This window comes from Artibeus jamaicensis, unplaced genomic scaffold, assembly GCF_021234435.1.
Source record: "Artibeus jamaicensis isolate MK-2021 breed Jamaican fruit bat unplaced genomic scaffold, CSHL_Jam_final contig_1015, whole genome shotgun sequence".
NCBI classification, from domain to species: Eukaryota; Metazoa; Chordata; class Mammalia; order Chiroptera; family Phyllostomidae; genus Artibeus; species Artibeus jamaicensis.
In genome coordinates this window covers 11,471,986-11,490,295 of record NW_026521194.1, presented here as the reverse complement: position 1 = coordinate 11,490,295, position 18,310 = coordinate 11,471,986, and the positions used below count along the sequence as shown (strand labels likewise).

The 18,310-nt window shown below is 35.8% G+C and overlaps 1 protein-coding gene across 1 annotated transcript in view; it reads right to left on the bottom strand.

The window, feature by feature from the left end:
• Positions 1-18,310, bottom strand: part of ABCA12 (ATP binding cassette subfamily A member 12) — a 172,669-nt gene that overhangs the window by 62,988 nt on the left and 91,371 nt on the right. The window contains exons 12-20 of the mRNA XM_053656453.1: positions 16,140-16,393; positions 15,937-16,049; positions 14,390-14,514; positions 12,565-12,738; positions 10,524-10,688; positions 9,998-10,208; positions 8,850-8,989; positions 6,475-6,594; positions 3,255-3,345 (exon numbers count right to left, since the gene is read on the bottom strand). Coding sequence (XP_053512428.1) covers positions 3,255-3,345; positions 6,475-6,594; positions 8,850-8,989; positions 9,998-10,208; positions 10,524-10,688; positions 12,565-12,738; positions 14,390-14,514; positions 15,937-16,049; positions 16,140-16,393 — 1,393 coding nt within the window. The remainder of the gene's footprint in view (positions 1-3,254; positions 3,346-6,474; positions 6,595-8,849; positions 8,990-9,997; positions 10,209-10,523; positions 10,689-12,564; positions 12,739-14,389; positions 14,515-15,936; positions 16,050-16,139; positions 16,394-18,310) is intronic.

The window sequence follows — 18,310 nt, the reverse complement described above, 5'->3', positions numbered from 1 at the left end:
AAAAAAGAAATTGAAGAAGATACAAATAAGTACATACAGTGTTCATGGATAGGAAGAATTAACATCATTAAAATGTCCATACTATCCAAAGTAATCTATAGATTTAATGGAATTCCTATGAAGATTCCAATGATGTATTTCACAGAACTAGAACAAATACTTCAAAAATTCATATGGAAACATGAAAGGCCCAATATAGCAACAGCAATCCTGAGAAAGAAGAACAAAGTTGGAAGAATCACGCTACCTAAATTGTAATATAAGACCATGATAATCAAAACAGTCTGCTACTGGCATAAAAATGGATGCATAGGTCAATGGAACAGAATAGAGAGCCCCGACATAAACCCACCCACACATTTATAGTCAATATTTGACAGAGGAAGCAAGCACATACGATGAGCTAATGATAGCTTATTCAGTAAATGGTGTTTGGAAAATTGGACAGATACACGCAGAAAAATGAAACTTGACCACCTTCTTACACCACACACAAGAATAAATTCAAAGTGGACCAAAGATTTAAATGTTAGACCCGAAACCATAAAAATCCTAGAAGAAAACATAGGCAGCAAAATCTCAGACATTGCTCATAGAAGTTTGTTATTAGATATATCTCCCCAGGCAAGGGAAACAAAAGAAAAAAAAAGAACTGGAACTACATCTAACTAAGATGCTTTTGCACAGCAAAGGAAATTGTCAACAAAATGAAAAGACAACCCACAGAATGGAAGACTATATTTGCCAATACATGTGATAAGGGGTTAATATATGAAATTATAAAGAATTTACAAAACTTAAAACCAAATAAACAACCCAATTTAAAAAATGGGCAAAAGACCTGAATACACACTTCTCTAAAGAGGACATACAAATGACCAGAGTATGCAAAGATACTCAATGTCATTAACCATCAGTGAAATGTACATTAAAACCACAATGAGATACTATCTCATGCCTGTCCAAATGGCCATAATCAATAAATCAACAAATAACAAGCACTGGCAAGGATGTGAAGAACACTTTGACACTACTGGTAGGAATGCAGACTGGACAGCTACTGTCGAAAGCAGTATGGATATAACTCAAAAAAATAAAAAATGGATCTACCTTTTGACCAGCAATCCCACTTCTGGGAATATATCTGAAGGGATCCAAAACACTAATTTGAAAGAACATGGGCAACCCTACATTCATTCAGCATTATTTACAATTGCCAAGATATGGAAGCAGCCCAAGTGTCCATCAATAGATGAGTGGATAAAACAACTATGGGACAGTTACACATTGGAATTCTACGTGGCCGTAAAAAAGAAGAAAGTTTCACCCTTTGCAACGGTATGGATGGACCCAGAGAACATTATGCTAAATGAAATAAGCTAGTCAGAGAAAGACAAATAACATATAATTTCACTCATATGTGGAATCTAACAAACAGACTGAACTAACAAGCAAAACAGAGACAGACTCATAGACAGAGAGCAGATGACAGCTAGTGGCGGGGGTGGGATTAGGGGGTGGAGAGATTGAGCAAAAAAAAGGAAAAGGACTCATGGACACGGACAACAGTGTGGTGATTGTTGGGGGGGTACATATAAGGGAACTAAATGGTAATGGACAAATACAATAAAGATTAAATGGAAATAAAAACAAATAAAACCTATGTGGGTTATCTCTATTGGTGTCTGTATTAATCTAGATAAAATGATCAAGATTTTATTTCAGGTAATTACTCAGGAAGAAAAAGAATTTAATTATTCTTTAATGTTATGATTTCTTATGAAGCAATCAACTGAGACAAAGGGCAAATATGAAATCGGAAGTTAATAAATCACTTGGCCAATTAAATTTTCACTGACTTGACCACCAGAATACTGAGAAAGCTGTGAATATCATAAATCCCTCCTCGTAGAACCCAAACTGTTCTCTTCCACAGTCTAATATAAGACTAAATTTCTAACAGAGGGCAACTTCTGAAATGAATTTCTCATTAGAATTTAAAGTGAAATATTTTGCTGGATACAGATGTTGGTGGGGGAAGGGCAAAATTGTGATTGAACAGTGTTCTCCAGTGGCCATTGGAAATTAACACAACACCAAGGATTCTTTAAAAATGTTGGTAGACAGTCTCAAAAAAAAGCTATGAGGGTCAGTGATCCACAAATTCACACATTATGGCACCTTAGATACTGAGTTACATATGCAACATATACAACTATACAAACATCAATTGCTATATTCACTTTAGTTTTTTTTAATTCTAAAAAAATCCCATCCTGTATCTGAAGTTAGGAATGATAAGTTTATATAAGAACTTTTGTGGTATATCCCTGAGATTTTGGTTCCTTACCTAAATGATATTTTTAGAGTATGAATGCACTGATATCTTTCTTTAATCAAAGTGGGCTGGGTGTCATAAAGTCCCTATAATTATATACACTGTACAATTCAAATGTAATCGTAATTCCTCCCCACTGGTTTGTGACCTAAGGCACTATGTCCTTGTAGCTCCAGGAATGAGGAGGAGGGTACTTGCTCTACTGCGGCCAGTTTCTGATGCTCCCAATCCCTTCCTCATACCCATGGTTGCATAGCAACAGGGAATCAGACAGACTGAACTAGATGTCTTGCATCCCTGAGGTTGAAGGTGGGAATGGCAGAGAGAATGCATGAGTTCAGACGGTTTCCTTTGATCCTCTTTGGTCTGCTCCTTCTAAACAACCATGAGAGGAGGGTCCAACTCAACTACTGATTTAGTTTTTGGTTGTTTTTTTTTTTTTAGCTCTGCATTGCTTTTGTTTTGCTTTTGCTAACTCTATAACCTCTTCCAGTTACACTCTGGGTCAGTCAAGTGATTCTGAGGCCAGTGGAGAAAAAACTTTAGATGTATCCAGAAATAAACCATTTCATCTTTCTTCGTCCTTAAGGACTTGCTTTTCTTTAAGCTACCAAATAATAAAAAGCATCTTCTTACTCTTAGCAACCCCTCAGCGTATCTGTGATTTTAGGAAAAGCTGCACTTACATGAAATATATCACCTTATAATTATTGAAACTAACTACAGTTACTGGGTATCCAAATAATCATTACTACTTGTATAACTAATGGGAAAGAAAATGGATATATATCCAGGAGTTCACTTTTCTGAGAAAAAAACAAATACAAAAGAAAAGGAAAAGAGATGTCTTATGGGACAGTGATTTTCACATTTCTGACACCACTAATGAATAAAAGTTGTGTGAATACAGACTCACCGAGTTCATCTATCTGTTTCAGTAGCTCAACGGCATCAAGTCCCACGGAGAACTTGATAAAAACTTGCACAAAGGGGTTCCTTAGTGTATTCTAACAAATAATAATAGAGAATTCGTTTTACTATAAGAGGAAAATATATTTACTCATCAGTGAATAATACCCTCCATGAAATCAAGGAACCACTACTGGGCATTCTGTATAGACCACATTGCAAAGGGCCACATACAAATCCTTGAGAAAGAAAGAGAAGGTGTATGGCTGGTAATGTCCTGGTCTGCTAGGCTTTTGCTTATCTGAAGACACAAACTGGTCAGCATGTGAACATAGCCAGATACAACCATAATTATCTGCATTAGGAGATCATATTCAATTTAGTAATTCTTTTTCCCATAGATATTACAGCATTTGTTTTTAACATATTATATACAAAATTTTGATAGTTAAAAGTTAAATTTTGTTGAACTGATGCAAACAAAAACAATTTTTTAAAAACTTGGGTTGTCTATGTGGAATGTGACATCACAACTCTTTGGTATACTAGTTCTACTACTTTCTAGCTGTGAAGCTTTCAGCAAGCATTCAGCCTTTCCCAGCTTCTGGTTATTTTTCTGCAAAGTAGAGATGAACGACTCATCAGAACAGTGAAATGTAAATTATTATAATGTTGTTTTATATGCTAATAACTGCAACTACCTGAACATGGAAGAATAATCTAATAATAAAACTTTAAATTACTCCATGGAAAGACTTAAAAATTTAAAGTAAAACATGAATGCTTTAAAATACCAAAGCCTTCATAGCTATCTCTCAAAACTGGGAAGTGTAACTTCTATCACTGTAGAAGTACTATTTGGTAATACTTACCAGAAACTTACTATGTGCTGGGCACTGTCTAATAGAGTTTACCTTGGCTTTCTCAGTTATCAGTAACACCTTGTAGCAAGTATTATCATCATGCCCAGATAACAGAGGACAAGGCTAGGGCTAACAAAAGTGTGTAAATTCCCATGGAAGGAGACTTGACAGGGTCTGTTTGCTACATTGAGTGGTGAAAACACAGACCATGTGTTGTAAAATTGTACACCTGTAGCTTCAATAATTTTTAACCAATGTTCCCCCAACAAATTCAATAAAAATTAAAAAAAAAAACAAAGTATATAAATTCCCCTAAGGACATACAATAAGGCCCAAGGGGAAAGGTGAAGGAAGAGATTTCAACTTGATTAAAGAAATGTTTACGTATGTCTTTTGTGGCCTCAAAACTCATGGCCCAGTTTTTATGTGAGTCAGGCTTAAGTTCATTGTCCCTTTAGAGGACAGTTTAGTACCACTTCTTTTGTCCTGCTTAACAATATCTTCTGTTTTGTCATCATGGAGATAAGTGAGTAAGAATAATATGTATTCATAAAGCACACGTATATTATAGAATTAATTTGCTAAATCCATAGCTGCTGAGGGGTCTAAGAGTAGTTGGTCGCATGTAGACTGATGGCTAGCACGCAGCTATATTCCATAATACCCGGTCCTTTAAAACCTAACTATTTAACAAAAATTAAACTGTGTTTCATGGAGAGACCGACTGAATCAGAGCATTACTAATAAGCAAAGTACTGTGTTCGCTGTGTTTCAGAGATGATCCATCGAAGCTTATTTCCGTTCCCCTATCTCCCCTTTTACAACCATTCCTATGATAGACAATACTATGTTCAAGTGTTCCCACACTTAAGATCCTTATAAGTCTCTGAAGTGGTTATCAGTACCCATTTTAGAGATTCATAAATTTCAGACCAAGTATATTAAGGAATTGGCCTAAGTGTCCACAAATGGAAAAGTCAGGTCTTAAGCTAAAAGAATGAAACTTCAAATTCTGTGCACATTTGCAGAAATAAGATTTTCCTTAATAATTAAGAATAATGTATTTTGGTCTAGAACAGAATAAAGATATTTTTGTTCGATGATGATCCTTTAATGGATATGGTCCTAGAATTTCTTCTTAGTAAATCACTGCACTTCAGACCTATTATTTCATAGATCATGTCTTTTGTTAATTTGCCACTTTAGCTAACAAAACTTTCTTTAATGAAATATTACGTGTGGGCTTTTTCTCTATCTGTTCACAGAAAAAGCAATCTTCCACATATGCTGATAAAGTACTAAGTAGCCTTTGTTATCTGAGATTCACTGAAAGAGGACACTTCACATGAATGTCCTTATAATTAAAATCAAATTTAATAGTAATTGTGGGGAAGATGTTTGATGAAACGTTTACTGTATATTAATCAAATACATTAAATATCTGTTTTAGAAACTTGTATCACTTATAATAAAAAATCAGGTTGTAATTGTGACTATGCACTGTTAGTAAAAACAAAGACTGAGTAAAGAATGTTTAGGCTGTAATTTTCCTGACACAGTTGTATGATTCAAACCCTTTATTCTATGATTGACTTCTTGAGCATGATTATTTAAAAAGGCATTAAAAATATATATTTCAGGATTCCATCAATTTTCCAAGGCCCTCTGTCAGCTCCTTGATAGACAAGCCATTCTCCTTTGAAGCTCCTGTCTTGCCATCTTTCCTGCAAATTTTATCTTCTTCAACAGATAACCAATCCGACTCCGCTTGGTCCATAATTATCAGCAGCTCTTTGTGTGATTTCTGCACATTATTTGCACCACCTCCCAACCATCCCGCATCTCTCACAAGAATAGCAAATTATACTTTTCCACCAGTGTGCACTCTATTTGAGTTGCATGGTCAAATCTTTAACCAAAACCAGAGTGTCATATGTTTCAGCCACAGAACTCCCCAAATGTGACATTCTTTTCCAGTGTACTAGTGCTGTAGGACATCCGCTTCTGTTAAAGTAGCAAAGCATGATTTAAAGTACAGAAATAAATAAATAAATAAGCACATTTTAATGCATTTTTGTAGCATTTTATTTTTGAAAAACAGATTTCCACCACTAGCTATGTCTCGAGATCAACTTGTATGATGGCTTATCTCTGAATTACAGAAAAGCTGTGATACGAGGAGGATGATTATGAACATGAGTGACAGATCTGTTATCCTGCCCCAGACCCGCTCTATGGAGGAGAGGAATTTTAATCTGCTGAATATAGATTCTGAGTCCCTATCTTACTATTCCTGTAATGAAGGCGATTAAAATCGCAAAGAATTCTAAGTCATATGAAAGTGAGTGACAGAACATCTCTTACCTGGAGCATCGGAATCGTCTGGTTTAACAGGTGGAAAGAATTCATGAAAAGTGGGGACTGATTCATCCACTCTTGAGATTTTTCTCTTAATTCTGCCAGCTGCCTCAGAGTTACATTAGACTTAAAGACAAAATAAAAAATAATAAATAAATAAAAACAGATCTTGTTTATTAGTATTTTTCTATATTTCAAAAAGGTCTCTGAAGGTTGTCTTGCTATATAACTTAAAGAAACACTTCTGAAAGGTAAAACATATTGCCAGAAATTTCCCAGATGGTCAAAATTTTTTAAATAGCAGCTTTTATAGGGTCAAGATCACTTATAAAAATTTCTGGAAACATCAGGATTTGCTTCATGTCCCAAGTGAAATTATAGCCAAAATAAAAAGCATGTTTTCTGCAGTTCTCACAAGTTGTTCATTTTACAAATGACACCCTTAAGTTTAGTGCTAAAGCAAACAGCAAAGTGGAAGGTTGTAAGGAGAGGATACACTCTTATATCGCTGGTGGAAATAGATGTGACAGCCTTTTTTGGAAAGCAATCTGGCATTAGTCATTAAAATAAAATACAATAGCTTTTAATCTTTTCATCATGAACATTCATCTCACTGAAATAAAAATACCCTTGTGGAAAGTCCAATGCCCAAGAGTATTCGTTGCCACATCTTTTACATTAGCAACAATAAAAAATAAACCCTTGATATAAAATGAACACCCAACAGCTGAGGAGTGGCTGAGTAAATTCAATGATATGAAAAATTTCAAGAGTCTTGTTCAAAAGCCAATCTTCAGAAAAGAATGACTTGAACTATACCTGTGGAATTAAAAGAAATTTCCACAGGGTACTGTTGTATGAATAAAGCAATATATTTAAAAGTATGATAATGAAGCTTAATTTTAATAATTCAAACAATGACCAGAGAACTCTGCATAGGAATGTATACGTAGTTTAATAATTTATAAAGGAGAGAAATGTCATAAATTATAAAAAGGCACATCCTTGAAGGCTAACATTCATTAGTTCTCCTGAAAAGAAGAGGAGAATAAGAGGGGATGCAAAGAGGAGGTGAGAACCAAGCAAAAAGGGAAGAAGAAAAAAAGACTGCACTAGGAAAAGAAGCATGTAATGACTTCGTTGATGCAAAATTGTGTAGAAATGTGTAGTCAGTACAGCAGGTAAGATATTAAAATGTATTTTAATAAAAAGAAAGAACATTCTAGAAATCAGTGATGCCCTCATGTCCATTGTTATAGACATAAAAATAATGTTATAGTTACATAAATTACAGTTTAGCAAATAAGTAATGATAAAACAGATTTGTTTTTACTCTTATTCTCTCATTTTTATTTTATTTATTTATTTTTTAAATATTTTATTTATTTATTTTTTGAGAGAGGGGAAGGGAACGAGAAAGAGTAGGAGAGAAATATCAATGTATGGTTGCCTCTCATGCGTCCCCTGCTGGGAACTGGCCTGCAACCCAGGCATGTGCCCTGACTGGGAATCGAACCGCAATACTCTGGTTCGCAGGCCTGTGCTCAATCCACTGAGCTACGCCAGCCAGGTCTATTCTCTCATTTTTAAATCATTAACTTTATAATTCAAATCATTAAAGCCCATTTTTAAAGTGAGAAGGAAATGCTATTATGCTTGAATCAGATAGATAAATAATAGTTACTATTAATAATGTCTTTCTGAACCTCTGAATATTTTTAAAGATTTTATCTATTATTTTTAGAGAGAGGGGAAAGAAGGGAGAAAGAGAGGGAGAGAAACATCAACTGGCTGCTCCTCGCATACCCCTCAACTGGGGACCTGGCCTGCAACCCAGGCATGTGCCCTGATCAGGCACTGAACCAGGAGCCTTTTGGTGCATAGGCTGGTGCTCAAACCACTGAGCCACACCAGCCAGGACTCAACCTCTGTATTTTATATAAGATGTTATATTGTACAACCATATATATAAAGTCAAGAATCTATTATTTAGGGGATTGTTTTTGTTTAAATTAGTTCTATAATGCTTCAGTATTATTTTGTCTAGTGTTTATTCTCTTTACGTACTTAGAAAGTTAAACAAGAATTGTCAAAAAACATTCTGCTTTGGGAAATAAGTTGAATATCTGAGGTTTTGCTTTCACTGACCTCATGGTCAAGTACCAACATGGTTCATTTCTCCTCAAAGAGCTACCACCCAATCTACATTGTTTACATAGACAGGTTGTAAGTAGAGAATTATTAACAGTTTCGGAAATTCAAAAGTCATAGTAGGTATAGATATAAAGAAATCTGAGTCAGCTAGAGTAAAATTGGAAGTTGGCTACTTTAAAAGCCATTTTAATATGCAAGATAAAAACTTTGATTTATAATGGACAAACCTTTTCCATTATTGCCTTTGTGACCGGAGTATATGGTGCATACAAAATCTTCCCTAGCAACATAGGTTTCAGGAAAGCCCAAATCACAGGTCCAGCAGGCATGTTAATGATGTCTTTGTAAAGGGAGAAGCAAAATGGTGCTGGAAAAAAAGTGTCATAAAAATGTTAGTGTATATATTTCAAACCTATTTCTGGATGGCAAATTGACACAGATTATTGTTACCATGCCCCAACAGAATGCCCTAGCACTATTAACAGATGTGAAGCATCAGATATCTAAGTTAGAAAGCATAGTAACAATTTTTTTTAGGTATAAAAGTTTAACACAATAAACAAGCTCATAAGAAGTGATGGCATTTTGTCAAGAGGAATTAGAAAGATTGAAAATCAAATTGCAAAACTGCTTTCAACAGATCCACCTCACCAGCACTTCATTTAGAATACACACACACACACACACACACACACACACACACACAGATACACGAGCTGTTTAAGAAATGTTTGCTGAATAAATAACAAGGTAAAGAAACAAGTCAATCCAATTGCTATACTAAACATCTACATGGCACTTGGAGGAGCTCAGCAGGTCCCATTTTACATCTCAAAGCTCGTAGATGACGTCAATGACTTTGACATGCCACTAAATGTTCAAAGTCCTGCTGCATTCATGGAACTTCTCTACGCTGATGCAGATGTCTAATTCTAGAATGTTAAGAAAAAATATTGACTGAACAGATCTGAAGTGTGTTTTTATGTTCTCTTTTGGCAAGGAAGATATAATTATGAGGGACAAATTCTCAGCATTATGGGTAAGTGGCTAGACTTCGCAACAGACTTGTCGCCTGGGCCCAAATCACAACTCTGATTATTTCCAAGTTGGATGACTTTGGCCAGATTCCTCAGTCTCGCTGTGACTCCTGCCCCCTTACTAAGATGAAGATACAGGCCTGTGTACCTCATGGGGTTGTTGTGAAGAGTGGGTGAGTTACTATACATACCATGCTTGACATCTGGAAAGTACTGTAGAAGTGTGTTCTATTTTTATACTTGGAGAAGATGAATACTTCACTTACTATAAAAAGCTAAGACACAGTGGACAATGTTGCCAGGTGATATTACCATGCTGATTTTTGAAGTATACTCACTGGCATTTGTGGGAATTCCATATTTTGCACCAATTTGCTCTTTACTTAATTTGTAAGTCAAGAGATCTTCGGTGCGGTTGCCCCTTTGCCTCTGGGAAGAGGGCAGCAGGGCAGTCAGGTACTCGGTGGTGATTCCTTGGGAACACAAGGCTTGGGAGATGGTGCTGAATGATCCCGGGGCTGTGCTCATCCGATTGCTTCTGTACATTGCCTGTGAGACCAAAGTTCAGGCCTTATGAACATTATCTGAGCTACAGACGTTCCTAAAAACAGTCTAGAAACAAAACCTGATAATACTTAAGAGTATTCTTATAGTTCCCATACTTCACAATTTCTTTGAAACATTTATCCCAAGTGGAAATGCAGACTGTGAAACTTCAATTTAAGCCAGAGTAGAAGAATTTTCTTGTAGGTTTTTTTTTTCAGTGCACCTTATTCGTAACAATGTATTATAACTAAGTTTAAACACAAGTTGACAGGGCAAAAGGAATTTTCCAACAAGAGCACCACTGGGTGACTTCCCTACCTGTGTTAGGGGAACGCTTCTGGGCAGGTGCATTTGTCTCAGGGACCTCATTTTGCTGAGCAGTGGGTGTGTGCCGGAAGCCAGCTGATTGAGGATGCCTTTGAGCTTCATGAAGAGTTCTATCATCTTTTCTACTGGCTTTTGATCTTCCCTGGGGAAAAACACCTAAGAGAAACAGAATAAAAATAAATGATTTATGTGGAGAAACCAGAACCTGCACACACCATTGGTGAGAATATTAAAATGGGAAGGCCACTTTGGAAAACATTTTGAATGTTTATTAAATGGTTAAACACAAATATACCACAAAACCCAGCAGTTCTCTTCCTAGGGATTTGCTGAGAGAAATGAAAACAATATGTCTACACAAAGCCCTGAAGGTCCTCAGAAGCCTTGCTCCCCAGAGCCAACAGGTGAAAACAATCCACGTGATGGCTACAATATATATCCTTACACTGGAATACTACTTAGCAATGAACAAATAATGAAATATTTACACATGTTGCCATATGTATGAAACCCAAAAACATTATACTAAATGAAAAAAAACAGACACAAAGATCTCACATTGTATAATGTAAAAGGTCTCACAAAGGCAAATCTACACAGACAGAAGGTAGAGTAGAGTTTGCTGGGCTTGAATTCAGGATGGGACGTGACTGCAAACGAACATCGGCTTCTCCTTGGGTTGATGGAAATATTCTAAAATCACACTGTGGTAATAGTTGCACAATTTTTCACATTTATTTTTAAAAAATTATTAAACTGTACACTTGAGTGAATTTTATGGCATATAAATAATACCTCAATGAATTTGCCAAAATAGATGATTTTAAAAGTCAGAAAGCCAAATATCAATTACATAATTTTTCATGTATACTATTGGTCGAAAAATCATATAATGATTTTCTCCTTAAAAGCAGAAAAGCTCTGTCTCAAAGCTCACGAGATTTATTTAATCCTAATCCCATAAATCCTAATCCCATTTCTGCTGCAGAAAAAAAAACCCCACTATTTTAAAATCTTAAAGTCACTTTACCCTCTTATTTATTTATTCTGTGAAAATTAATTGAATGCCTGCTCTGTTTCCTGCACTGGGCAAGGTGATGGGTATACAGTGGTGCTCAAACTGGTGTCCTCCCTCCAATAGGGAACTTGGTCTACGAGGAGAAACAGCTATCAAGTAAATGTGGGCAAGTGAGGAGGCAAAGCCAGATAAAGGGTGACTGCAGAAATATGGGTGTGATATAGTAGTGACTCAGAAAAGGATTATTGACAAGTGGTACTAAAACATTTTTACCCCTTTTGCTATGATTCAATAAAGTAAGTCAGTTGGTCGCTTTTGGGGTTTTTTTGTACCAAAAGAGAGAGACATATTTTTCAGTGTTTTTAATAACATGTATTTTTGACCTACTTTAGAACCGGGTGAACAGAGTGCTTAGGTTTTTTATGTTTATATTTTTTCTTTCAGTTTTTTATTAAATAAGTACTAATAAAGCATCTACTTATTGTAAGATGAAGTCACTGCTGACTTTCTGAGCCCTAATAATGACCATTTGTTTTATTCCACTGGATAATAGTGGTAGCCTCTACCTAAATCAATGAAAGAAACACAGATTTTTATTGAAAGAACACCAAAAATCTCTTATTAGTTTACTTAAATAAAATAACTGTTCTAATCTTTAATTTTATCTTAACAAATTAATGCTTATTCACTATCAAAATTATCATAACACTTATACTTCACACATTAGCATAGTCTATATTAAATTTATATATGATATATACATCAAATTTAATTCCTGCTCTTGGATACACAAATGGAAAGTTAGTAAGTCAATAATATTCATTTATTCATCTATAAATGTGCAAATTTGTCATATATAATCTCTAAGGTCCCATGTCACTCTAAAATAAAGCTATAATTCCACAAGCTATATAAATGGATTTTATTCCTTATAGTATCAGACAGCACACATGTGTAATGACCTATTTTATACTAACGTATAAATATCAAAATATTTCGTTAGCAGCAACTTGCCTTGTATGTGAAGTTGTAAATGTCTAAGTAGTGTAGAAGAGTGAGTCCAATGAGGTAAGACTGACGGGATCGCTCTGGAAGAGGCAGGCTGCAGAATTCCTCCATCGCACTTTCCAGCTTGGGATCGGTCATATTAGCATCACACGAATGCAACCAGAACACACGGGAAATAATCTGCAAGTCAGAGGAAGAAAAAGATTTTACCTGTGAATCCTTTGAGAGCCATCTGTCCACTTTGAGAAGTTTTTCTTATACTCTTAGACTCCATTAAAAAATAGGACACCCTCAAAATCAAATACTTATTTAAAGCACTAATTACTACCAATAAAGCTACAGCAAGCCCATAATTGAAGGAAGCTTAAGGAATAAGAAGGAAAAAGAGACAGAGAGGGATCTACAATAACTTCTTAATTGAACACCTGAGTGCATGATGGCACCAAGAAAAATAATTGGTTTGGAGTAAACTTGGGAAAAATGCTAATTTAACACTCATGTTGACTTTAAAATTTAACCTTAGTTTATTTAAATTGCATTTTATTTTTATAGTCATTCAAAGTTGTAATCTCATCCAATGAACTCTTGGGCTCAGAAGTGAAAAGCAAAGAAAAATGCCCAGAATCCCACAGTAACGTGAATCAACCTGGGCAGTAATGTGGGTGGGAAAAGTGAGGGTTAAATATGGGAAACAAGATGTCATCTCCATGGCCACTAAATTGAAATGAAGAGAAAAGCTTATAAAATGCCAGATTACAGAAACTTTTCTCTCTTCCTTTTGAAAGCAATAAGAATGTATTCTCCCCCTTTCCATGCTTTAGTTTATTAAAATGAAGCTGCTCTTCAGAAGCTAAAAGCAGAGCTGCAGAAATTAAATCTTAGGATCAAATGAGCAAAAGGTGAGATCAAAGGGTATGTCAAAGGGTGAAGGTATGTCATTTGCTAGAACCAGAGGAAAAAAGGAAAGTCAAAGCAGTTTCCATTTTTGGATTCAGAAACCAATTAACATGACAAAAGGAAACATAAGTATTTTCCAAAGGCAGCCTTAAAGGCGTTTAAAAAACATTATCTAATGTTGGAGAATGGCTGTGCTTGCTTAGAAATGGCACACTCTGTCACATGTAAAATTTGAGTGGATGAGGCAGCTCTTTTGGAAAACTTCTATGACATTTCCAGATGATAATGAACTTAGAAAAGGGATGAAGTACAAGCAATTGCAAGTAGAAAACCCTATCATCAGCCTATGAAGAAATGATACTTTCATTTTCACATCCCTAATGTATATCACACCTGCAAACTTCCACAAACTTCCCCTGACCATATCTATATTATATATTGTCTTGTCTAGGGACTCTTAAAAAGTAAAAAACAAAAATGAGTATTCATTTTCATTTTAATTTCCACAAATTATCAATGGCCTTCCTGTTTTGTCCCTTAATTAGGTTACTGAAACTTTACTTTGATATCGCCATAACAGATGTTTATGATGCAAATTTACCTCTGATAAGGTGATTGTGACAGTGAACTTAAGGAATTGATGTCACCGCTTACTGAAAAAAACCATCTGGGGGTAAAGAAAAGGAGAGGAACAAGGAGGCAAGAGGAAGGGAAGACAGACTAGAATGGAACGAACAGAAAGTGGTCATGTTCTTGCTTCAGGCCTTTCCTTCTATCTTCATTTCAGATCTGGCCCTCTAATTTTATCACTTGCCTGGAAAATTCGCCAGATGTGTATTCAACTACTCAGTGTTTACTGATAAATACCCAACAAATATTTAATGCTATTTAGACTTTTAAATACTGGATGTAAGTACAGACACATTCCACCCACCTCAGCTCTGTTGTCAGGGATTGGAATGGCCAGCATCTTGTCGATACTCCTATTGGACAGTCCTGTCATTCTCTGCAGTTCTTCCTTTAGTGCATCCACATTTTTAAACATTTCAATTAACTGTCCTGCAAGGGGGTAAAAAAAGAAAGAGAAAAACTCACATATTGGTTGTGATGTAATTTTTTCAGTTGTACTAAAACAGAGAAACCTTCTAGGCTAACACATCTATTCAACATATATTTCTTGTGTTTGGAACAAATGTCTCCCAGTTTTGGCAAACTTTGCATCTTTAGAATATACTTCTATCTGATTTAGACTTGTTCCTAGTACAATATCACTAACCTATCATAACCAATTATTCCACATTCCTTAAATGTCTGCAACTCAAGATTCAGGAGATATGGTTTCCTCAGAGATTCTGATCACATAGTGGACTAAATATATATCTCTCCATTTGATTTAAAACATCACACACATTCAAAATGGTTTTTAACCTTGGATCATATAACATTGTCAACTTGGGCAAGGTGTATTAAATCTACAACACAGGACTGCAGGGCACAGGGCATTTTCCCATAACTTTGCCCAGCATGCTATAGTTTATAAAGAGTTTTCGAATAGCCCTGGCTGATGTGGCTCAGTGCATTGAGCACCAGCCTGCAAAACAAAGGGTGGGTGGTTTGATTCCTAGTAGTGGCACATGCCTGGGTTGCAGGACAAGCCCCCAGTAGGGGGTGCCTAAGAGGCCAACCACACATCGATGTTGCTCTCCCTCTCTCTTTCTTTCCCTTCCCCTCTCTAAAAATAAATAAATAAAATCTTTTCTAAAAAAGGAGTTTTCAAGTAGAATGTGTTTAACTTCAAACTCTTTTAGGACAGTAATTATAATTACTTCATATCTGGGTCATTTAATGCATAATATTTTTACTTCATTTTGGCAGATGGTGATCTCCATTCTGCAAATGCCATTAGACTTCTTTATGAACTATCCCTGGTTCAAACACACTGCCTGTATTTTTGGACTCAGTGACCTTCCACTTCAGTGGCTGCCTGTTGTCCAAAATTCTAAGTGCCTTTCTGTTTAGTATTGAGGTATTATGCAAAGAAGAAACATATTGCATGGTGCATCATGCTCAGAATACTAATAGGAGGTTCTGAATTTGGATTTCTGTAGAGAGCAGTGCATTGATTTCATTTTTTAAATCATATTATTCTCACAGAAGTAAATAAATTTCATCCTACCTTTCTCGACAGACCATTGAAAGCACTTTAATAAATAAGAGAAACAAAAGGTAACTGGTCTAACTAGTTAAATGTTTGAAGACCTTTTTGCTATAAAATCAAATTTCCCTGTTTCATTCTCTGCTAGCTTTCTGTGTCTTTACTTTAGATGAGTAACCATATTTGAAAGCTTCAGGTTTCTGAGGTGAAAGAGCAGATACGAAGCAGGCTTTGTTGAGAACTTCAAAAAAGCTTTTCTTAAACTGCAGCATGAGAATCACACACATTCTAATAAGATGGAATTTAAAATACGGTTGGGGACACACCTGGTTTTTCAGAAGTGTCTGCACTGTGATTGACGTGCAGTGTGGCTTCTATGGCTGGTATTAATCTTGTAATATTTTCCAAGTAATTCATTTGCAATGCCTGTTCTAGAAACCTGGAACAGAACAGAAGCGGAAATTGAACTCGCCATTTCAGTAATTTGAGAAGGGATTTCACAGAGCAAGAAGACAGTGGAAAAACATACCGATCCATATTTAAATTAATTTTGATTGGATCCCCAGTAAGCAAATATTTCAGTTTTTTAGAGATGATGTCATTGTACAGTAAGCTGGTTGCTATTTCGGTGCTGAGCTCTGCTGCTTCCAGAAGTTGCACATGAAGTGCACTCTCTTCGCACAGGTTTCTGAAGTTCATGTTAGAGAGCGGGCACAGTTTCTCTACTAAACTGAAAGTTTCAGGTTCGCAAAGGAGTTCTGTCAAGTGCCGAAGTTGAGACACCTTTCCAAAAGAGAGAAAGAGTGGGAAATGGAGGTTACATTATTCTAAACACTTAGTAGTTGAGAATAAGCACATGTGTTTAGTGAGTTGGCATTCGGCAACAGTGTTAGCATCAAGCACTCTTTGCTGTCAGGTGAGGTTATTGTTCTCCTAAGAATGTTAAAGGGGACCAAATATTTGGTGATGGACGATGGTTTGACTTTGGATGGTAAACACACACTGCAACATACAGATCATGTATAATAGAAATGTACATTTGAAGCCCATTTGATCCCACTGACTAATGCTGCCCTAATACAATTTTAAAAAATAAATTAATTTTTAAAATTTTATAAAACTTTTAGAGCTATCAGACATATCTTTCCCAACTGTACTTATAGCTTATAGATTCAAAGTTTTAAAAGATGTCATTTAATTTATCTATTTAAATCACAAATACTTAAACCAATTTTATATTTTAGTTTATATGTTAGTCATGGGTAAGGGAAGATAGCAAAGCAAGTTTGGTTTGGAACTTCAAAAAAGTCCATCTTCCCCACACCCATTAAGATGGACACTGTTTTTAAAAATCCCCCCAAACAACACAAAAACTAAGATAGAAAGTGACAAGTGTTGGCAAGGATATGGAACAACTGGAACACTTGTTCACCGTTGGTAAGAAAGTGAAATAATGCAGCCACTATAGGAAACAATATGGAGGGTCCTCAAAAAACTAAAAATAGAATTATTATACAATCTACTTTTGTGTATATACCTAGAAATATTGAAAGTTTAATTTTAAACAGCTCTTTGTTGACAGCAGTATTATTCACAATAGCCAACAGGGGAAGCAACCCAAGCATCCATGGACAGATGAATGGATGAACAGAATGTGGTATACACACAAAATAGAATATCATTCAGCCTTAAAAAGGACACAATTTCTGACACATGCTACCACATGGGTGAGCCTTGGGGACATTATGCCAACTGAGGGAAGCCAGTCACAAAAAGATAAATACAGATGGTCCTACTTATTATATAAGTTACCTAGAATAGTGAAATTCATAGTGACTAAAAATAGAAGTGAGGGTTTCCAGGGACTAGTGGGGAGAGAGGGATGTGGAGCTGTTGTTTAACAGAGTTTAGCTTTGCAAGATGAACAGTCTTGGAGACCACGGTCGCACATCTTGTGGAGGCATTTGGCAAGACTGAACACAGTTAAAATGGTTAAGATTCTAAATGTTATGTTGTGTGTATTTTACCACAATTTAAAGAAGAAGAATTGACAGGAAAAAAACTTTTTAAACTTCAGCCTGGGAATCAGACACATTTTAATAAGACTGCATTTAAAATTTAAAATATGGATGAGGACACACCTGGTTTTTCAGAAGTGTCTGCACTGTGACTAACATTATCTTCTACACTCTTATCTATTGAGGAAAACTAGGTGCATTTATCAGTTCTGTGGAACAAAAGTGTTTCAGAAGGGCTTAAAATGCCACATGTGAGGAAGAGAAGAAAAATGGAGATCAACTAATTTCTTGTCACCTATACTCTCCCAGGTTCAGTATGCTCAGTGTATTTTGAGGATGGATTCTCTAGTCATACTTCATTTTTTTCTTTCATGAAGAAAAAAATCATGCCTCTGGAAAAGCCAGGTCCACTGTGCTTGGAAGCGACCCTCAAGCTGTTCCTTCTACACAAGTCAAATAATTTGGAGCACCATCCAAAAGGGCAAGTATATGTATCCCTCACTGCAGCTCAGCTGCCAACCAGAAGTTGCATTTTAGTGGAAATGAATTATTTTATGATACAGGCAAATGTTTGGAATGTTTCTTTCTATATATCAAATGGGAAAGGCACAAGGCCATATCTTTGATGAGAGGTTGATAGTAATTATGTGCAGGTGGTAGCAATTAAACACCAATAACCTTA